Raw genomic sequence first — 21,791 nt, 5'->3', positions numbered from 1 at the left:
AACCGACTTTGAAGTCTGAACACTAACTTGGACACTGAATAATGTCTCTCATGGCATCAGAAGGTGCCATACAAGCTGCCAGTGGAGTCAAATAACCAGGAGTCCCACTGAGTTGTAAAGCCTAAAAAATCTACAGCAATAACCAGTTCGGCAAGGCATCCTTAGGGCGCAATAGTGGCACAGTCATCTTGGGAGTAAGTGACTACAGCTGACTAACCAGACTTAAAGCCTGCTCAGGACTGTAAACCAACACAACTAGCCACTGCTGTAATGATATAGACCCTAGAGGAGAAACTACTACTGTCATTTTCATAAACCAATACGATTGACTGGATTATAAGCATGTATCCTTATACTTATCGACCCCACCCCTCATCAAAGAAGCCTGTACTTGCAGTGGACAGAGACCATACACCCTGGCCAGGATCTAGAGACGTGGCAGTGGAGTGTTGTGGGAGTTTTGGTTTCTTTAAAAACTCAGTTATGTGAACATGCTTTTGTTTTACCCCCAGGTGTGGGATATGGGGCTGCTCAGGAAACTGTCTCGTGCAGAGACCTGGTTTTTGCCAGTTTACAAAAACAAACAAACAGGCTGGAGAGATGGCTCAGATGTTTAAGAGCACTGGCTGCTCTTCCAAAGGTCATGAGTTCAACTCCCAGCAACCGCACGGTGGCTCACAACCATCTATAATGAGATCCGGTATCCTCTTCTGCTGTGCAGTCATTACAAGCAGACAGAACACTGTATACATAATAAATAAATAAATCTTTAAAAACAAACAAACAAATGAGAACTCAGAGAGAAAGAGGAACGGGAGATGTGAGAAAACCGAGTCGGTCAGAGAAGGAAGAGGAGGCTGTCGCTGGCTGAATACCCTGATAACAGAGATTGGTATTTCCCCAAAGAACCCAACAACCCTAAACAACAGGAAGTAGGCAAAGAGAACTACACCCCTTCTCCCCACTAACCTTCTTTCTCTCCTGTCTGATGTTGGGGTGTTTGAAGGGATTGGGGTAGAGAAGAGAGAAAGAAAGAAACCAAAAAAAAAAAAAAAAAAAGATTTTAAAACTATGCCTGCAATAGGTTGCCCTGTAGAACATCTACAATGCGTCCCCTACCCTGAAGGCTCAAGGGACATGGCAGAAGACGGGGCAGATACGTTGTAAGAGCCAGAGGACAGGGATGCCTGAGGCTGTGCAGTGTCTTGTAGACAAGGCAGGGAGTCTGAACAATATGGTTTCCCAAACAAGATCTGCAGGATAGCAGAGCAGTCAGGATGCCCGTGCAGATAGGGGGGATGTCATAAAACCCCACGCGCAGATGAGGAGCTACAAGCAGTGGCTTCTGAGTTGGGAAAGAATCAATCTTCTTCCGTTACAAGCAACCTAAAAAATTATCCAGTCCCAACTGGTCATCCCACGAGAACAACACTAAGTGGGCTCAGTAGATTTGAGGGGCTTTTAGGTTTGGTTTGGTTGGTTTGGGGGGGGTGTAATTATAGAAGAGGTCATTAATTTGAGATGAAGTTGCGGGGGGCCACAGTAGAAGTTGGAGTTGGGAGAGAGATGAAAATGATGTCAACACAGTCTTCATGTGTTCACTAAAAATGCTTTCAGTTGAAATAAGGAAATCAAATGAGAGCAAATGCTGGCAAGGATGTGGAGAGGGGAAATCCTTATTCACTGTTGGCAGGAGTGTAAACTGTGTAGCCACTATGGAAATCAGTGTGGAAGTTTCTCAAAAGTTAAAAATAGAAGTACCATATGACTCAGCTATACCGCTCCTGAGAATGCGTCTGAAGGATCCCACTTCCTACTGTAGAGACACTCGCACATCGTGTTCGTTGCTGCTCGGCTCAGAATAGCTTGGTTTAGCTGGATGCCACCAACTGGAGAGTGGATAATAAATATGTGGTTCACGAAACCAAAGTATGAATCTGCAGGAAAATGGATGGAGCTGAAAAATATTATCCTGAGTGAGGTAAACACAGTGCAGAAAGACAAATTCCATGCCTCCGTTCGTATGCAGACCCTAGATATTTCAGATTTCAGATTTGCGTGTTTATCTTGGACTGACTTTAGAAAGAGGCCACTGTTGGGAGCTGGGGAAGGGAGACAGCACAGCACATGTGCTATGAAGGTCAGAGAAGGAATATTGAGACAGGAGCATGGGCAAGAAGAGAGGTTGGGAGAGTTAGACAAAACTAGGGATGAGTGAAAAACCTCACATGGAAACATATTTTATAAACTAACTTAAAAATACAATTTAAAGGCAACTGTGGTGAGTTTGATGCCAGCCTGTTTGACATAGGAAGCTCCAGCTATAAAGTGAAATCCTGTCTACAACACAAACAAAAACTCCAACAACAACAACAACAACAACAAGGTTTGAATGGAAGTACACAGCATGGGTAGATAATGCTTCTCCCAAAGAGTCATGAGTTACCAGTGCCAGGTGTGAGACGTTCCCTATAGAGTACTGGTCATGAAGGCCCCATAGGTCCCCAAAACAATACAGGCTATTGCCAATGCTCTTGGTTGTCAATAAGAACTCGACGAGACCATGTTGCTATAAAGATGCCACACATTTTGGTTACAAGACCTAGGAAAATCACACTGGAAAGGAGATGGAAGCTTCGTTCCTGCTAGCCAGCTTCACACTGCCAGGAGGGTCCATGTAAGTCACCAATGGTCTTACCCTGTTGTCAGACCTATGCATTTAATATACTGACCTGCCAGGCAAAAAGTGTCCACTTCAATAATAAAGGCATGATGGTTATGGAGAAACCAACCACACTGTGATTGAATTAAAGGCCCGAGGGAGGAAATGCGTACCTGAAACCACACCTGGGTGATGGCTAAGTTTCTACTTGGCAGAATCTAGCATCATCTGGGAGATGGGCCTCTAGATATGGCGACTAGCGAGTATTTTGGTTATACTAATTGATGCGGAAGGACTCCTTTTAACTGTGAGTAGGATCATTGTTTGGACAGTAGATTCCGGACTACATGAAACTGAGAAAGAGGGCTGCTCTTGTCTCCTTGGTCTAGACGTGACAGGAACACGTGTCCTAACCCCTCCCCCCCCCCCCCCCCCGTTTCTTTGACTTCCATGGATTGGGCCTTGAACTGTGAGGTAAAATTAATTCTTCCGTCTTTCACTTGTTTTTCCTATTAGTTACTTTCCTGCTGCTGTGATAAAGCCCCATGACCAAGGCAACTTATAAAATAAAGCATTTAATTGAGCACATGGTTCCAGAAGGTTAGCGTCTACAATAGTTGAGCAAAGGCACTTCCAACCGCAAACAGGAAGCAGAGAGCGCTAACTCAAAATGGCAAGTGACTCCTGAAGCCTCCAAGTCCCTGGTAACCCACTTCCTCCAGTAAGAACACACCTAACCCTCCCCAGACAGCCACCAGCCAACTGGGGACCAAACATTCAAATGCCTGAGACTTACGGGTGACATCTCATTCAAACCAGCACCCTTTTGTCAAGGCATTTAGCACAGCAATATACTATAAACCTGCTCAGAACATAGAGAGGTCATAGGCCCTGTATGAAAAACCTACTTCTGTTGTTTTACCAGCTGGGCATGGTACCAAATGGGTCTGCCTGATCTCAGCATTGCTCAGTTTGCACTGTTTGTGGTGGGTGAGGTAGCACAGAGACTCAAAAGGAGAGACTGCAGTAGACAGGCACTTTAGGTTATGGGTGGGGCTGACACACTGCTGAGCACAGGCCTGATGTGAGGACGCCTAACAGCCTTGTCCAGCTCTGACAACTCTAAACAGCCTCCTCATGCAGAGCATCCGTCCACAGCTCCCCCTGAAGACCGAGCTTTCTCCTTCAACCACCAGTCACGGTCGGGACCTTCAGTCTTAGGCAGAAAGACCTGAAACGGACTGTCCTACCCTCTTCTCCTCTGGCTACGTCTCACTACCACCTTCTGGGACATACACCCTGCAGCTACAGTGCGGGTATGACAGAGCTATCCGCCAGGAGAAGCAGCTGGGCACTGGGGACATCAGAAAGTGGCTTTATAAGATTCCCTAGAGTTAGTGGTAAGGACATAGGGAAAAGGACTACTAGAACAACACAAAAAAAACCTCCAGTGCCACCTTACTAGCAAAGTGTATTTGCCCTGAAGTTTACCCAGCTGAATTCTCAAATCAGCTCCTTATCTCTATAGGAAATCAATACATAGGAATTAAATGACACCCAAGTGCTTTAGATAGCTTGCCAGAAGACAAGGCTGCCTACCCTTTTAGGCAGGGTACCCCCTCCCCGAAAGAGTCCTGAGAAGCACTTTCAGCCCAGCCTCTCGTCTCCATCTTTCCACTTTCACCTAGACGTGCTAATACCCTCCCAGGTGACACCAAGTCCCACTCCGGCTGCTCTCCACCTGAAAGGAACAGACGTCTTCTGAGATACGCTCTGCAGGAGATGGAGTTCATCTATTGTGCGGCTTTCTGAAGGCAGCTCTCAGTTCTGCTGGTGGCACCTACAGCATCTCACGTACACCCACTCAACCCTGCCTGTCACCTCCTAATCACTCTCTCTTTCATAACCCTGCTCTTCGGTTTTATTCTCCGGTGGCCTCTTTACTGCTCTCCCGCTTCTGGAATTCGTTACTGTGAATGACACTCAGAAGCCGGCTTCTGAAACGCTTTCGCCATCCACCGCTGGCTCTAACGGGCCCGAGGGCTGTTGGTTCTGCTTATTAACTTTAAGTGTCTCTCTTTTGGTTCTGAGTCAAGACTCCAGCATCAGGCATACCTGGATCCAGTTACAAGCTCTATTCCTGACCAATGGGGAAGTTACTGGAGTTCGCTAGGTCTTTGTCAACTTTAAAATGGGCATAAATGGCATTAACAGTCAGGGTGCACTCAGCATAGTCCGATTAGTCTACCACAAGGTAACTGCAGAAGCACCGTGAGCAATCACCCTTGGCTCCTAATCCTTAGCTCCTGGGACTCCGATGTCTATGCCTTGAGGAATCCATTTCAAATGGCTGTCATGAATACTTCAGTATACTCCTGAAGTAATGGTCCAAGGCTCAATCTTTCATCCTCTTCTTCAGAAAAAGAAAGAAAGAAAGAAACCATGAGTGCAGCCAGCTGTATCTAAGGAACAGCCTGACGAATACTGGCTTCATCTTTCGTGTTCTTTCTTCCAGTATTCACCACCCTCAGCCCCCTCCTGTACTCTACTCGGAAGATTTTTCTTCTCTCGCCATCTCAGATCCTCTGGCAGTGCATCCTCATGCACGGACTCTCAGCATTGGCCTGAATAGAAAGCCTAAGGGTTTTTTTTTTAATTCCTTGTGCTGTCTTCTCCACCTTGGTATCACCGTCCTTCGCCATGGCTCCAACCTCAGCCTGTAAGTATACAGAAAACTTTCACACACTCCCGAGCCCAAAACCTTCCCTTTGGGTTCTGGAACCCCGTGTGTAGTGTAACTGGTTCCTGATGTTACTGTGAGGTGACTGAGCACAAACTCAACAGATCCAAACCCAACTTCATGACCGTCTCCCATCTCATGCCAGCTGGAAAGGACAGAAGCCTAGCTTCCCATTCGTCCTCCCACACCCATAAATGTCACCTCAAGTTCCTCTCCAATTCACCCACCTATATCCATCTCCAAGGACAAAAGTCTACTTTCAAATCCGCCATATGGTTTACTCTCTCCCCTCTCCCTTCTGTGGCTAAGCCCTGAGCTCAAGCGCTCTCCCTCTCTCTCTCTCTCTCTCTCTCTCTCTCTCTCTCTCTCTCTCTCTCTCTCTGTCAAAACCTTTCTTAGAGCCGGGCATGGTGATGCATGCCAGTAATCCCAGCACTTGGGAGGCAAAGGCAGACGGATCTCTGTGAATTCTAGGCCAGCCTGGTCTACAAAGCAAGTCCAGGACAGCCAAGGCTACACAGAGAAACCCTGCGTCAAATAACTAAAAACCAAAACTCCAAAATAAAACAAAAGAAGCACATCTTAGAAACCTTCACTCACTCACTCACTCACTCACTCACTCACTCATTTAACTCAATACCATTCTTACAGGAAAAGGCTAAGTCATTATCCAAACACACTATTCAAGAGTGCACTCCCTGAGTATATATTTCACATGCCTGCTGTAAACATGTATGTATTTTCAGCCTTTTCTGTTTTATGTGGTTATGAAGTTCCTAGTTTTAATATCTACCGTACACACTGAACTCGCTAAACTGCTCTGCATCTCTCTTTCTCAAGAGTGACGGAATGTCTCCCCCCCCCCTTTTTTTTTTTTTTGCATTCTCAGCTTCAGTGACAAACCAATGTTGCCCTCTTCCATTATCACGTGTGATGTTAAAGGTATTACAAAGACAAATACATGCCCTTAGACTCTGTGTAAAGGGGGGGATGCAGCTGTAGTCATGAAGAGAAAACGTGTGAGATACAGACAACAGATTAAAAGAATCTTGCCAGAAAATAAGGTTCTCAAATACATTAACCATTTCTACTCAAGGAAAAAAAATATACTTTGGTAAAAATGTAGGAAGAAATGATGCCCAAGCAAGTGAGGAGACAGAAATTGAGCAGCTGGCAGCTTTGAGTGCCACAGCTGCTCATGAATGAGACCCCTGGTCCAATGCCAGCACAGGAGGCAGAGCAGGCGTGGGCGTCTGGCACGGATCAGAAGGAATGCACCAAGGTCTGGGGAGGTGACTCAGTGAGCAAGTGAGGAGACCCAAGTTCAAAACTTCAGGCACCACATAAAAGCCAAGTGGGAAAGCCTGCATCTGCTACCATGAGACAGGAGGTGCAGATGGCAGAGTCCCCAGACACTCACAGACCAGCCAGTCTGCAGACAATGAAGAGACTCAGACCCAAACAAAGTGGAAAGCGAAGACAGACCCAGGGACTCACATATGCCCTCCCTCATACACCAACACACACATATATACAGGCATAAACATTACGTACACATGTGCATACATACAGAGACACCACACATACACACAAGTATGTACAAACACAGATACCACAAACACACCCTCACTTACACACAAACACATAGGTATGTACAGACACAGATACCACACACATGTATGCACACACATAAACAGATACTACACACACATCCTCACACACAAGCACACACGTATGTACAGACATAAACATTACACATATGTAAGGGCACACACACAGATACACGCACTGTAGGTACACACACAGACACTATACACACACCCTCACTCTCACACAAACACATACAAATGTACAGACATAGGCATTACACACATGAATGCACACACAGATACCATACATACATATACTATCACTCACACACATGTGTATAGACATAGACACCACACACACACACACACAGAGAGAGAGAGAGAGAGAGAGAGAGAGAGAGAGAGAGAGAGACAGAGAGAGACAGAGAGAGAGAGAGGGAAATCATAAAGAACTACCAACATCAGTAGACCTGATAACAATCTTTTCTTAAATTTGGATTATTTAAAATCATTCCCTGGTCTCCTGGAGAAGAAAACACTAAAGCTTCGTAAAACCAATCTGGGGTATCTGAGCTCAATCTAATTTATTTTTTTAAAGGGGGGTTGCATATAGATAAAGCACAAATCAAGAGGCAGCAGCAAGACCCCTGTGTTGGTGAGACTGCAGCAATTTAGCTGGCCAAGTCCTCATTTACCCAGAGGGACATAAACAACACAGGATGGATAGTAGTGAACTTAAGCAGCTGTGGAACAGCCTTCACAAACGCTCCGTCACGAACTGCTGTCAGCATCCAGGGCAGGCCCAGCAGCAGGCTTCAGGACTCGGTGGCCTTCTCCTGTTAACCGCTCCATCAGTAACTAGAGTGAAGAGACGGAAGTCTACTGTACCGGGCGCAACGCCGTGATCACGGGAGGAATAACGTAAATACGCAGATATACAAAAAGTATGCACACCCAACAAAAGAGCCAAGAGCAAACTCACAGTAACTCAGGCCGACTCACCTAAAAAGCAGGAAAAGCAAACAAACAAACAAACAAACAAACAAAACCCTAAGGTGTCAGTACTTGCCTCCCAAGCCACACACACAGCTTTGAGGAGGGCAAGCTGTGGATTAATTGCCACATACAGTGTTTAAAGCTCACTCAGTGGCTTTAGACGACAAGCTGAGTTGGAGGGGGCAGCAGCAAGCTTGGTGTGGTGAGGTGTGAGAACACAGCTATGCAAAGGGCGAGAGGCAAAGGTGAAAGGCAGCGTCCCGGGCCACACTGGCCAGCCCGGACCTCACGTAACATCAACGGATATATGTGTTCGGAACAAACTGGCTAGCCAGGACAGCGAAGTCCCCGGGCACCATTCTATAAGAGGGAGGACAGAAGGGAATGGCGGTTCAGAAACCGGACAAAACAGTGGCCCCAGTGGAAAATGGCAGCCATCTCTCTCCAGCCACTCAATGAACATAAATCTCAGAGCTGTTTTGGAAAACCTACTTGACCCAAGAGAGAAAGAAATGGCCATTGTAATGGCCATTGTACGTAAGCCCTTCTTAGTATATTTAGATATGCATCTCTGGCATGGTTTGAGAAGAATTAGACTGTGGTTTAAGATACAGTAAGAAAGGAGATAGCAAGATGGCTCCCTGAGTTGGAGGCATTAGCATCATGAGCCTGGCAACCTAAGTTGGATTCCCCAAAATCCACAACGTTGTCCTCTGACCTTCACAAGTGAGTCATGGCTCATATGCGTGTGCACGCGCGCGCGCGCGCGCGCGCACACACACACACACACACACACACACACACACACACACGATTTCATAAGGCACACGTAAAGAGCCGAGGAAAGAATAGAGAAAGTAAGCTCGAGTCTGTCCCCTTGTAAGGAGACTACTGTGAGAATCAAGGCTCATCAATGAAAAAAATCGGTCTGACTAGGTGCAAACTTCCCAGGAGTCAACCCCACCCCCACCCCTACTAAGAGATAGTAAGAAAGGAGATGGCTGGGACCATCTTAACCTCTTCACATCCCTCAGTGTGAACAGGACTTGTGCAGGAGGCGGCTCCCACTAACCCCATCCCACTTGCGTACTTTGACACCCATATTTCCTAAACTGAAGCCATGCTTGTGAGGAGAAACAAGAACATTCTGTTTGGCCCCATCAGCAGAGGGAACAACAAAAACGGATGTTTGTTCTCCAAATACCTTCAATCTATAAGGGGGAAAAAAGCAAGGATGTCCTACCCTTTAAAATAAATTTGACTAAGATATTCAAATATTCTTGATTAAATGCAAATAAACATTCGCTACATATTGCATCTCTCCCTGGGAACCATTTCCTCCTCCTAAATAAGAGGGGTTAAAAATGTTTGATTGAAGCTCACTTGGAAAATGTGTTTTAAGCACTCCAAAGCCCTCCTAATCTAAGTCTATGTAGAAACAGACTTTAGAATGTTTCTTAAAAGAAATGATTCATCAGTCAGATTAAGCTAAATGCCATGAAGTAATCAAATTGTGGAATTCTGATTAAATGGCTACTTAAGTTTAATCTATTTAAAACTCGCAGGATAAATAGAAAGGGCCTGGCTAGGCTAGCCCTGGCTTGGCTCAAATGCTGTAACTGGGTGTCTAAGGAGTTCGCTCTTCAAACTGTTCCTTTTAACTTCTTAGATGCCACCCTTCATACTTTGGTTCTTTCCCAGTCTGTATACAGTAAATAAATGGGATTTCTTCCAGCTCTGTTAAAAAGCAGCCAGAAACAAAGTGAAAGGGGCATGTCTGTGTCCACCCCCACCGCTAAAAAGGCTTCCCTGCCGGTGGGCATTCACTCTGGCGGCTCTTCCACCTCTAAGGAAGTGTATAAAAGAAAAGAAACGCTAACTAGATCCGGGGTCCCCTGGGCAGAGAGGTCTCCTTTTGTGACTACAGCTAGGCCCCCCCCTCGGGGATTTCCTCCCGTCGTCCCGGCAGCACCGGGCCCCGCAGGCGCGCGACAGCAGGCCAACGCGGCTCCACTTACAGTGACACCATCCCAGGTGACAGCACCAGTGCAGCTTGAAGCACTTGCCGTGGCTGTGCGTAGCACAGATGGACAGCCCGTCGCACGGCTGGAAGTCGGGTCTGCGGGCGGCGCAGCTCCGCGCCAGGGCCTGCGCCTCGTCCACTTTCTCGCTCTTCCACCCGCGCTCGGGCGCCGTGGCCGCACTCATCTCTCCCGGCGCGGAGCTGGTCCCGGAGCCTGGGAGCAGAGGAGCGGGACGAGCAAGGCGCGGGCGGGCGGGCTGCGGGCAGGCGGGCGGAGTGCGGGCTGGAGGCGCGGCGGGGACCTGCTAGCCAAGGAGTCGCCCGGGGAGGGCGCAGCGACCGGGCCGGGCCTGCCACCTCCCCGTGCCCTGGTCCCTTCTGCGCCCTCCTCCCTGCTCCCTCCTCCTTTCTTTCTCCTCTCTGCTCCCTCCTCCCTTCTCTCTCTTTCGTCCTCCTTGCTCACCCCCCCTCCCCACTCGGGCCGCCACGCCTGCACGCGCACGCGCACACTTCGGCCGCCGCGCCCCTCTGCGAGCCCAGCCCCTCGCGCTGGCGCTGCCCGCGTCGCCTCTGGCCCCCGCGAGTCGGTGCCACACGCCCCTCGAAGCGGTGGGAGGGCCGCGAGGACGGCCAGCCGAGTCCCTGGTGTGGCGCGCACACGTCCCGCACGCGCCCGCCCTCTCCGGGAATGGCTCGGGCTACTGCCGGGCCTTCTCCCGCCGCCTTTCCGCGCACGGTCTAGCCTGGCCCTGGCACCCCCTCCCCCGGCGTGCCCTGGCATCCAGCGGAGCGCACACTCGCCCCACGCAGCGGTCTTAGAGCTGCCGGGCGATAGCCGGCGGGGACCTGAGACCTCGCGGGTTCTTCCCAGCGTCAGCTGCCCAAAACTAGTTCTGTGTGCGAGCGTCGTCGTCGTCGTCGTCGGGTCGCTGGGGTGGGAGGATGTGTTAGGTTTGTGTTTTGATACGTGTAGGGGAGAGGAGAGGGGGTGAGCGGGCGCATTGAGTAGCTTGTAATGTCTATGTATGGCCATTGACACCATGAGCCAGTCGTAGAGTCGAGTGTGTGGGGATTGTGCGTGTGGACGCCACAGTGTGTGAGCGTGATTAACTGCATCGGCTGAGTGTGGGGCGGTATGGTGGGCTGGAATGGCGTAGTGAACTTATTCGTGGAGTGTATGTGTGGAGTTGACACATAACGTGGGTACACAGATTGCCGTGTGGCCCAGCCTGGCCAATGGGTGTGGTTGCCCTGGCTGCAGCTTCCTCTCCCATCTCCCCTAGTCCAGTTGTGTCTCCTGGCCTCAACTTGCTTCAAATAGGTTTTTCCATCCCAGGCTGAACCGAAGAGAAACCAAATCATTCGTTCCCAAAGCTGCGGATTGGCTCGACCTGCAACGCGGGCCAGTGTCAATCTGAAACACGGAAAAGCGGCAACGCCCTCTTTCTGCTCCCTCGCCAAATGCTTTTCCCGGCCCAGGAAAATACCTGTAATTGCCGAGGGTCGGGAACAGTACAAATGCTGGGCTAGAACGTGCCCACATCTCTGTTCCCCTTCGCTTTATTCCTTGCTTATTTGGCAATGTGATCTATCCTGGGTTTAAACGAAATTCATCCTCGAGTCCTCAAAACTCGTTGCTGCCATAAACAATCTGTCATAATTTTCCCTTTTATTTAACCTTGGCTTAGGAAGGGAAATCTAATTTGCATATGTCTGACTCTGAAATCTTCACGTGTCAGGGTCTGATGAAGACTCAGACGGTAATGGCTGTTTTCAACAACTGTCCCTGCTAAGTCACAGACTCTGGTTTCTCGTTAACCTATCACCGAAACAGAGGGTAAACACAAGGTGTCATTGCTTCGCCTACTTCCCAGGTGTCCACCCACTTAAGACCCAAAGCAGTTCACTGCTGACTCATAGCATCCGTGCATCCCGGCTGTTAGTATTGTCCAGCAAATGAAGAGAAAACCAAAGGAAACCACAGCAGTGTTGCTATGATATCAAGTCACTTTTTTTTCTAAATTTTATTACTTCGTGTGTATGTTTTGCCTGCATGTGTGTTTGTGGACCACCAGCAAGCAGCACCTTCCAGGGCAGAAGAGGTCATCAGATTCCCTGGGACTGGAGTTACAGATGGTTGTGAGCTGCCATTCGGATGCTGGGGACCAAACACACGTCCTCTGGAGGAGCAGCTAGTGCTCTTAACCACCGAGCCATTGCTCTAGCCCCGCAACCAGTATTTAAACAACGGGTATACCCACCTGTTTTACTCTCAGATTTTCTACTCCAGTCTGTACACTTCCTCCAGTACCAGCCATATCACATACACAAATGACTTCACTTGCTTTTATTAGAACTACAAGATCGTACTAACTAGGAAGCATACTGGTGCCATTTTTTGTTTTGTTTTGTTTTGGGGGTTTTGTGTTTGTGGGGTTTTGTGTTTGTTTGTTTGTTTGTTGTTGTATGGGGCTGTCCATAGCCAAGCTGCGCGTGATCCAAAGACATAAGATGCCAGATGCCCAGCCGTCAGAGTTCTTCCTTGACAAGGGTGATAGCTTGTCTACTTGGCTATAATCCTACGGTTAGAATCTTTAGGTTCAAACGGGAATGGCTGGATATTTTGTTCCTGTCCCACTGTACCTATTTGTCTATGATTAATGTTAAGTTGTCTTTGTCTACCAAGCCTCTGAACACTTATAGACTGAGTCGTTACAAAACAGGTTTTGGTTACTTAATTGAACCAAGCAACCAAGCACCACGGTTATAAATAAGCCACCAGCAATCTGTCTGCTGGTTGTATTAAACTCATCACAGGGATGACATAGGGCAAAAAGTTTCCAAACGCAGTCCAGCTAAACTGTGGGCCGCCTGTGAGGAAGGAAAGAAGTCTGGTCCGCAAGGCCATTCGCACAACTTGGAGTCGTCATTTGCTCCCGTGTCGTGACAAGAGCAGCATCTTTAGACTCAGAAGCAGTCCCGCTCCTTGAACCACCTGCCCCTGTACCTAGCTCACTGCAGACACTCAGTATTAGTCTTCATCCTGGTTTGCTTTCTCTCACTGTCATAAAACACTGGCCAGAAGCAGCCTGGATGGAAAGGCTTTACTGTATCTTAAACATCTGTGTTAGAGACCATCGTAGAAGGAAGTCATGACAGGAACTGAAACAGAACACTAGTCATGGGCTTGCTCTCTGTGACCTGCTCAAGCTGGTTTCTTTTCTTTCTTTCTTTCTTTTTTTTTTTTTTTTTTTTTAGGATTTGTTTATTATGTATACAGTGAACCTTAGATCACATTATAGATGGTTGTGAGCCACCATGTGGTTGCTGGGAATTGAACTCGGGACCTCTGGAAGAACAGTCAGTGCTCTTAACCTCTGAGCCATCTCTCCAGCTCTTCAAGCTGATTTCTTAAATGACCCAGGACCACTTGCCCAGAGAGGCACCGCCCACATCATTCATCAATCAAGACTATGTTCCCATAGACTTGCATACAAGCCAGTCTGACTGAGGCATTTTCTCAGCTGAGGGTTCCTCTTCCTAAGGGATGCAATGACCTAAGCTTGTGTCAAGCTGATGAAAAACTAACCAGCATAGCTTTTTTTTTTTAAACAGCATCTCAAAGGTTCCCAAGCACAGACTATCTTCCTCCCAAACCTGCCTCTAGGGGCTGTGAAAAGATTGCTCTCTAACAACTGCTCACAATGAAGCTCCCCGGGAGGCGCCAAAGCCCTCCTGCTCTATGTATTGCTTTGTTTCTGCCAGTGTGCTGTTCCCCTCTGTCTGCCTTTGTGCTGCCCCGTCCTGTCCCTTGGCCTTGATCGCCTGAGTCTGGATCTTGTTTAAACTCAGTTGCTGCCCAAAGTCTTGATCGAGTTCCCTCTCTCTCTCTCTCTCTCTCTCTCTCTCTCTCTCTCTCTCTCTGTTGTTCTCATCATTGTCATCAGTATTAATGTTATTATTGTCGAGACTGGAGACTGAACTTCTGGCCTCAGGTCTGCTAGAGAAGTGCTGGACCAAACAGTTCTAACCCCCAAGCCTGTTTTCACCTTCTGTTTGGAGAGAGGCTGTCACAAAGAGGCCAAGGCAACCCTCAAGCTTACTCTGGCTTCAGCATCTTAAGTAGCTGGGAGTATAGGCTGTGCCATTATGCCCAGCTTCCTCTGCAGTATTAAGAATGTTCTGCCCCTACAGCACCTTTCTCTCCAGGCAGGCACTATCTATTCCCAGCGCATGGCATTGTGTTATATTGGGTGTATCAGAAGCACATGACGAATGCTGTTAAATAGACACATCAAAATGTTCACGACTGCATTGGAGATAGCTCACTAGTAAATGTGAGGGGAGCAGGATTGGATTTCCAAAAGACACACAATGCTCTCTCCCCCTCCCCCCACAACACAAACACCACACACACACACACACACACACACACACACACACACACACACACACACGGGACGGATGGGGTAGGGGGCGGGAAGGGTTCACTAAGGATTTGGAAGAATATGGAAAGACAAACCAGCTGATTTTTAAATCTCAAAGTCCCCAGAGGGAGCGGATGCTTTGAAGCCTGTTGAGATCAGGTGCTACTTTGTCTTAAGTGACTCCATATTGTATAAACCAGTGGCTTTTCAGGCTTGTCTGTTGCCCTGAGTGGCTCCATGGTTCAAGCAAATTGTGACTCCATTTTGAGGAAGAAGGGCGGCCACACTTGGCTAGACACGTGTACTTATGGGGTGTTTCGGCACTGTGACAACAGGTGGGCTCTGCTGGTTTGAACATGGATGGCCCCACAGGCGCAGGTGTTTGCATGTTTGGTTCCCAGTTGGTGGAGTCTTCCGGATGGATTAGGAGGTGTGGCCTTGTGGGAGCGAGTGTTGGAAAAGGGGAGCCACTGGGGATGGGGGTTGCTTTGTTTTGTTTTATGCTTCAACCTCCCACACCAGGACCATCTCACGTTCTGGATTTCAGACCAGGCAGAGCTTCCAGCACCAAGGCTGCCTGCCACCATCTTCCCCATCATAGTGATTATGGACTAACACTCTGTGGTGGTTTGAATAAGAATGGCCCCCATGAGCCGGGCGTGGTGGCGCGCGCCTTTAATTCCAGCACTCGGGAGGCAGAGGCGGGCGGATCGCTGTGAGTTCGAGGCCAGCCTGGTCTACAAAGTGAGTCCAGGACAGCCAAGGCTACACAGAGAAACCCTGTCTCGAAAAACCAAAAAAAAAAAAAAAAAAAAAAAAAAAAATGACCCCCATTGGCTCCTAGATTTGAATGCTTGGTGTGGGGCATGGAAGGGGTAGGGGAGTGGGGGGAAGCAGTATTTGAGAGGCTGAGGAGGAGTGGCCTTATCGGAGGAAGTGTGTCCCTTGGAGTGGGCTTTGAGGTTTCAAGAGCTCACGCCAGGCTTAGTGGCTCTTCCTGCTGTCTGCAGATCCGGATGTAGAACTCTCAGCTCCTTCTCCAACACTGTGTCGGCCTGCACGCCGCCATGGTCCCTGCCATAGTCATAATGGACTAAACCTCTGCAACTCTAGGCAAGACCCCAATTAAATGCTTTCTCTGGTCGTGGTGTCTCTTCACAGCAACAGAACACTGTCTAAGACACCCTCTGAAACTGTAAGCAAACCCCCAATTAAATAGTTTCTCTCATAGGCTGCCTTGGTCCTGGTGTCTGGCACAGCAATAGAACAGCAGCTAAGACACAGTTATATTAAAATCATAGCAGCAGAACTAGGCCCAAGAATTTATCAGACACACCAGACTGAGGAAGGGTCCCACCTTTTTCACGTGGTCCTCAGTGGTGGAAACGGCTTCCCATGACCTGGCCATCCGTTGTGTGTGGGAAGAGCTGCCCCAGGAACCTCAGGCTGGCTGGCAAGCCTACTTAAGTTACTGAGCAGCCCTCCTGTTCCGCTGCCTGGCCGCGCCATCCATCCAATCGCCCCTTCATTGTGCTCTTGCATTTTACTCGCCCCACGTCCGAATCGCAGCTCTGGCTTGCAGCTTGACCACGATGGAGTCGGTAGCCAGCAGTTTGCAGCGAGGTTGGGCTCTGTCTGTTGTGTCAGTACAGGCTGCATTTGCATTTCTGCCAGCGTCTGTGATCTCAAGGCTCCTGAAACATTTTGAATGACGCCATGGGCTCTTAACCCTTCTTAATCACCCTGTAACCCTATTTAGATTGATGATGATGATGATGATGATGATGATGATGATGATGATGATGACGTTGATTGATAGATAGATACAGATGGATAGATTAGATAGTTAATAGATAATGATAAGTAGATGATAGATGACTGATAATAGAGAGTTAGATATAAATAGATATAGATGGCTAGATTACACTGATCATAGATACACATATGATAGAGATAGATAGGTGATAAATAGATTAGATAGATGATAGAGATGATTGATACGCAATAGATAGATAGATAGATGGATGGATAGATAGATGGATGGATGGATGGATAGATAGATAGATAGATAGAGGTAGATACATTTCTGTGTCATTGTGTGATCTGAAAGTTAATATTATTACTTAATGTTAGAATAAAAGGGCTTGCGCTTGCCTCAGCCAGGACTGTCAAGGAAAGCAGGAATATCTGGCAAGTTGCTGCCAATGAAACCGCGGTGCCTTGTAAACTTGGTATTCAGTAAATTCTGACGCCTCAGACAGACACAAACATGTCTTGTCTACATTTCTAGCATGGGGCACTCACAACAAAACTGGATGTGCGTTTACTGAACGTCTTGTCTCCGCAGGCTGGAATATCTTTCAGATGCTGCAAGAACGGCAGACCCTTAAGAATCTATTTGGTCCCTCCCTAACCTTCTGCCAGGGCAACACTAAGTTGGCGTTTCCAAACAAGACACCATTGTGCCACCAGACAAACTCGGAGCCAGGCCAAATAGAACTCTCCTCTATGTGTAAGGGGTGGGTAGTTGCTATGGTGGGCCACCTCTGGGATTTTTGAAGCTCACCCTTCCGCTCCTTGGATGCTCTCTAAAAGGGATGCAGGAGTGTCCAAGCTAATTTGTTTGTCAACTAAAGACTTATCTAGCATGTGGGTCCCGTAACAATGGGAGTAGAGGCTGTCCCTGACTGTTGCCTGCCACTGGATCCCTTCCCCCTAGCTGGGCTGCCTTGTCAGGCCCCAGAGGGAGAAGATGCACTTAGTCCTGCTGTGACCTGAGGTTCCTGGGTGGGTTAACACCCCTTGGGGGCCTCCCCGTCTCTGAGAAAAAGGACAGGGGCAAAGAGGGAGGGGGCGTGACTGGGAGGAGAAGAGGGAGGGGGCTGGGACAAGGCTGTAAAGAGATTAAATTAATACATAAATGGAAAAAAAAAGACACTGGAGGTAGTGGCTGATAAGCCTTTAGGTGAATTTGTATATTAAAGGAGCAGACCAAAAAAAAAAAAATCCATTTAAATGCTAAACAATCCCCACCTCCCACCATCCCCCACCCCATATCAGTCAACACCCTCTGTGGTCATGCTCTGCAGGACAGATAACTTCCTTGTGTCTCCTGGGGATGTGACAGAAGCAGAATCTAGGTCCATACAAACACAACATCCTTTGTGCTCCAACAGTCTTCTGCAAGCGGCAGGGCCTCTCGTAATCTGGAAACAAAAGTTGTTTCTGTCTTGTCACACAGCTGTCATGCTTCCTGTTTTACAAGTTGTTCTTTTCACAATTAATGATTAATTGGAGAGGTGGGTCAGAGGTTTTAAGGTTGTTGCTCTTACAAGGAACCAGAGTTCAGTTCTCCGCACGCACAGTAGGGTGGGTCCCCTCTACCTGTAACTCTAGCTTGGGAGGATCTGCTGCCCTCTTCTGGCCTCTGCGGGCACCACATGCATGTGCTCGTGCACAGACGCAGATACATAAATAAAACAATAAAGCCGGGCAGTGGTGGTGGGTGCCTTTAATCCCAGCACTCTGGAGGCAGAGGCAGGCAGATCGCTGTGAGTTCGAGGCCAGCCTGGTGTACAAAGTGAGCGCAGGACAGCCAAGGCTACACAGAGAGACCCTGTCTCAAAAAAACAAAAGACAACCCTTTTAAACATAAAAATTAAACAGTTAAGCCTTAACCAGACCATTTCAGGAAGCATTGGGAGGTTGAAATGTCAGTAAAGAACATTCTACAATACAATGACTGGGCCTGCAGTGCACACTACCCACACCCAGGGCACCACTCAGGTAACTGCAGTGCTTGCAGAGTGCCTTCTAGCTGCCAGGCCCTGCGCTGAGAGCCATCTTCTTCCAAACCAAGACTTCCCCTCTTCTTTAGAGAAGGGAGGCCCCAAAGCCACAAGACCCACAAGGTCACACAACTGCTGTGAAGGAGACTCTCCCATGAGCTCAGCTGTCTGTAGACTGTTCCGGAAGCTCCAGGGATGCAGCTCCTGCAAGCCTCTCCTGCTCTTGTAGATAACAACATAACCCTTCGCCCGTGTTCCCATAAGTATCACCAGGGGAGTCACCGGCTTACTGAGCAAGACTTCTGCTGCAGAAGGCCCGGGTGCCCTATCTGAGGTGAACAGATGTTGCTCATGTCTCCCCAGGAAAAATCACACGACACCGTAACAGTTTGCTGGAGGCAATTTGAAGGGGCTATCTAGAGCAAGCCTAGGCTTGTAAAAGGCAATTGCTTGTAAAGGTTTAAACAAAACCTTAAAAAAAAAAAAAAAGAAGAGGTTGAGGTCTACCTAGAGCCATCAACACGCATTTTCCAGCAAGAATACACTGGCTGTACAGAGGCCAGCGAGGAGGGCAGAGCACACTGGGCAGCAAGCAAGGCCTGGGGCAGCTCTGCCGTGTTCTTGAAAGAAATATGGGTCGGATGGAACAACTACCACTTCAAAAATAGAGGTGGGAGCACTTCCAAGATTAGGTTGCAAAGAATGTGATTTGTGTTGGCCTCTTGTCAACTGCCCTCCTGGAGCCAGCCTGGCAGAAGCAAAACATTCTCAAGGCGTCTGTGCCCTTCATTTTGGCTGAAACAATGGCTGTCTCAAGAAATCAGATTCCCCAGGAATCTCATACCAAGAAAAAGAAACCGCCAAAGCCTGGGGCCAGTAGAGGAGGCATTTGTCTCTGATGTCATAGTTCTGACAACTCTGCAGGAGAGATTGGCACTGAGACACTGAGGGCAGGTGATGGAGGCCAGGGGACACTGTGCCTATACCTAGTGACATATACCTCTAGATTTCTATTTAAAGCCAAACCTCATGCCAGGCCCTCAAAGGTGGGCTTAGAGAGTCACCTCTTTGTTCCTCCTTCCTATGTTTTCCCAACATTGAATAAGTCTCCTTTCTCTCAATCCCTGTCGTGAGAATCTTGTTTTCTCCAAAAACACAGAAATATTATAGGAATACGCTTTTATTCCATCTCAGGTGTGGGATATGGGGCTACCTCAGATTGTCCATGGCAGCCGACTGTGATTTGCCTCACACTCTGACAGGGAACTTGATTTTGCCAGTTGCAGAGAGTTTCCACAAGTGTATGATGCTTAGAATTCTGAGGACTCTTGAGAAGGTATAAATACTAGAGCCCCAAGAGGGGGTGCAGCTGCAGCTGTGGATACTCTGAAGCAGCTGTTAGTGTACAGACAATCCAGCTGGCCTGCCTTCTGGGTGTGTATAGGATATGAGAACACATCCCCACCTCACCCCCACCCCTGTCCCCAGCCCTTCTCCCCCCCTCTCTGTCTCTCTCTGTTTCTCTCTGTCTCTCTCTGTCTCTGTCTCTCTCTCTCTCTCTCTTTCTGTCCTGGGTGCCCCCTTTCTCTCCCTCCCTGCCTCCTCCTCTGTTCCAGCCCCCCCTTCCCAGTGTTTCTCTCTTGCTCTCCCTCTCCCCACCCCATCTGCCCTCATAGCTCGCTTGCTGTCTCTAACTCTCCACCAGGCCCCCTCCCTTCTCCCCAGTAAACCTCCTTTATACCAGATCTGTTGCATGGTGTAACTCCTGGGACGGGGATGGCGTGGGGGGATACACTTTGACATGGGTCACCATCATGGTGCCCCCCAGCTGCCACTGATGCTAACAATTATGGGACCATTATGAGTGACCTTACGGTTCGCAAAGACCCAGGTCTGACAATAATGACTGAAGCATTATCACTTGAATCCTTAGACCAAAACATGGTCCTGGCAGCCTTGTAGAGCACGCTCACCAACCAGGCTGCCCCTAGATTCCTGCCCTACAGAACACTGGGACATGTAGGCATAGGTCGCTGGGTAATTCAAATGCTGATTTCTCTATCCCCCATATCTGGTTGCAATCCTTGTTCTGATAACCTCCTGTTCTAATGCCCTATAAGCACTGCTCCCCAACTGTCCCCCTGATACGTCAATAAAGCAGTTCACAGCCAATCACTGAGCAAGGGAGAAACTAGGGCTGGCACGGGCAGAGCTACAGGAGAGATGAAAAAGATTCGGCTGGAACAAAGAAAGAACTAAAAGGCAAGTAACTTGGGGATTGTGGCAAAGATGGAGCCAGGACAATACAGAGGGTTAAGAACAGATTCTAAACTGCTCAGGAGCTTATTTTTAAACAGTCATTAAAGAGTCTCAATTATATGTGTGATAGCCAGGTTAAGGGAGAAACTAAGAGAACCAAACACAGTTATATAAAAATAACTTTAACAGGAAGATAATACACTTATGCTGTGTTAACCAACTATGCTGTGAAGAATTTTGTTGATCTCAGTAAGTGATTAGCAGAGGACAGATTATTAGGGTCTAATATGCATTTTATGCACTAATGTCGGAAAGCCCCAGGACCCCCTAAACGGGGCAAGGCCAGAATGAGGAAATTTGTAATCCAAAGAACCTGAGTGGAAGGGAAAGTGGTATTCCTGAGGAGATGAAATCAGAAAGACTTGAGGTGAATCGGGTCTAGGGAGCAGAAGTGTTAGGCAGATGAGGGTGGTCATTAGCCAGGGGACTAAGGCACATCAGGCTTAAGCAAGACATCTGGAAGCATCCCCTCTGTGTCCCAGTTGACACCATGGTGGGGGACAGGGGAGGAGAGCAAAAAGAACGTCAAAGCCAAAAGATAGGAGGGAATTCTACAAAAACCACTGTCTTCCGGTCGTGAAGCCACTTTTGTAACCATGAACCCACAACAGCTATGGCTCTCTCTCTCTGCACAAGACTGAACTCACCACCATTCCATCTGAATGAAAAGAAAAGAATAGAAATAAAGGGAGGACAAGACTGACCCTCAGGGGTTGAGATTCTTTATTATCGATTTAAGGACGAAAACAGGCAAAGGCAGCAACGTCTTGGAGAGTCCACAGTGGACATGACCTGCACACTGAGCCGGGCCATGTGATGAGAGGGGGAAGGGAGAGGGAGAGGGAGAGCCAAAAGACCAAAAGGCCAAGAGGCTAAAGGGACCAAAAAGGGCCAATATAGCCAAAATGGTTGGAATAGCAGCTGGGGGACAGGCAGCTGGGGAGTTCAGAGCAGGGGGCAAGGTACGGAGGGGGCAAGGAGAACTGAGGGAAGCTGGGAGAACCTGGTGGCCAGAGTCCTCTTTGATATGCACCTCAGTTTTAATAGGCATCTCGGCCGTTTGCCAAGAGTTTGAGACCAAATACCATCCATTCTATCACAGATGGGGGAGGGGGTCATGAGGCCCCACCCCGCCCCGAGCAGTTAATGGTACTTAATGCTTCTGAGAGAGGAGGACTCACTTTCTTCTATGGCATGACCAGTGAGTGGTAAGTTACCCACACTTCAGTAAATAACACCTTCCCCTG

The 21,791-nt window shown here is 48.3% G+C and overlaps 1 protein-coding gene across 1 annotated transcript in view; it reads right to left on the bottom strand.

Annotated features, from left to right (window-relative positions):
* Positions 1–10,926, bottom strand: part of LOC311608120 (UPF0524 protein C3orf70 homolog) — a 43,892-nt gene extending 32,966 nt beyond the window's left edge. Inside the window, exon 1 of the mRNA XM_084800395.1 lies at positions 10,006–10,926. Coding sequence (XP_084656521.1) covers positions 10,006–10,195 — 190 coding nt within the window. The 5' untranslated portion in view covers positions 10,196–10,926. The remainder of the gene's footprint in view (positions 1–10,005) is intronic.
* Positions 10,927–21,791: the final 10,865 nt, after the last annotated feature.

The sequence above is a fragment of the Acomys minous genome (genome assembly GCF_964271855.1).
Source record: "Acomys minous genome assembly, chromosome: 11".
Classification (NCBI taxonomy): Eukaryota; Metazoa; Chordata; class Mammalia; order Rodentia; family Muridae; genus Acomys; species Acomys minous.
Note: the sequence above shows the minus strand (reverse complement) of the source record. Positions and strands in the feature narration are given on the sequence as shown.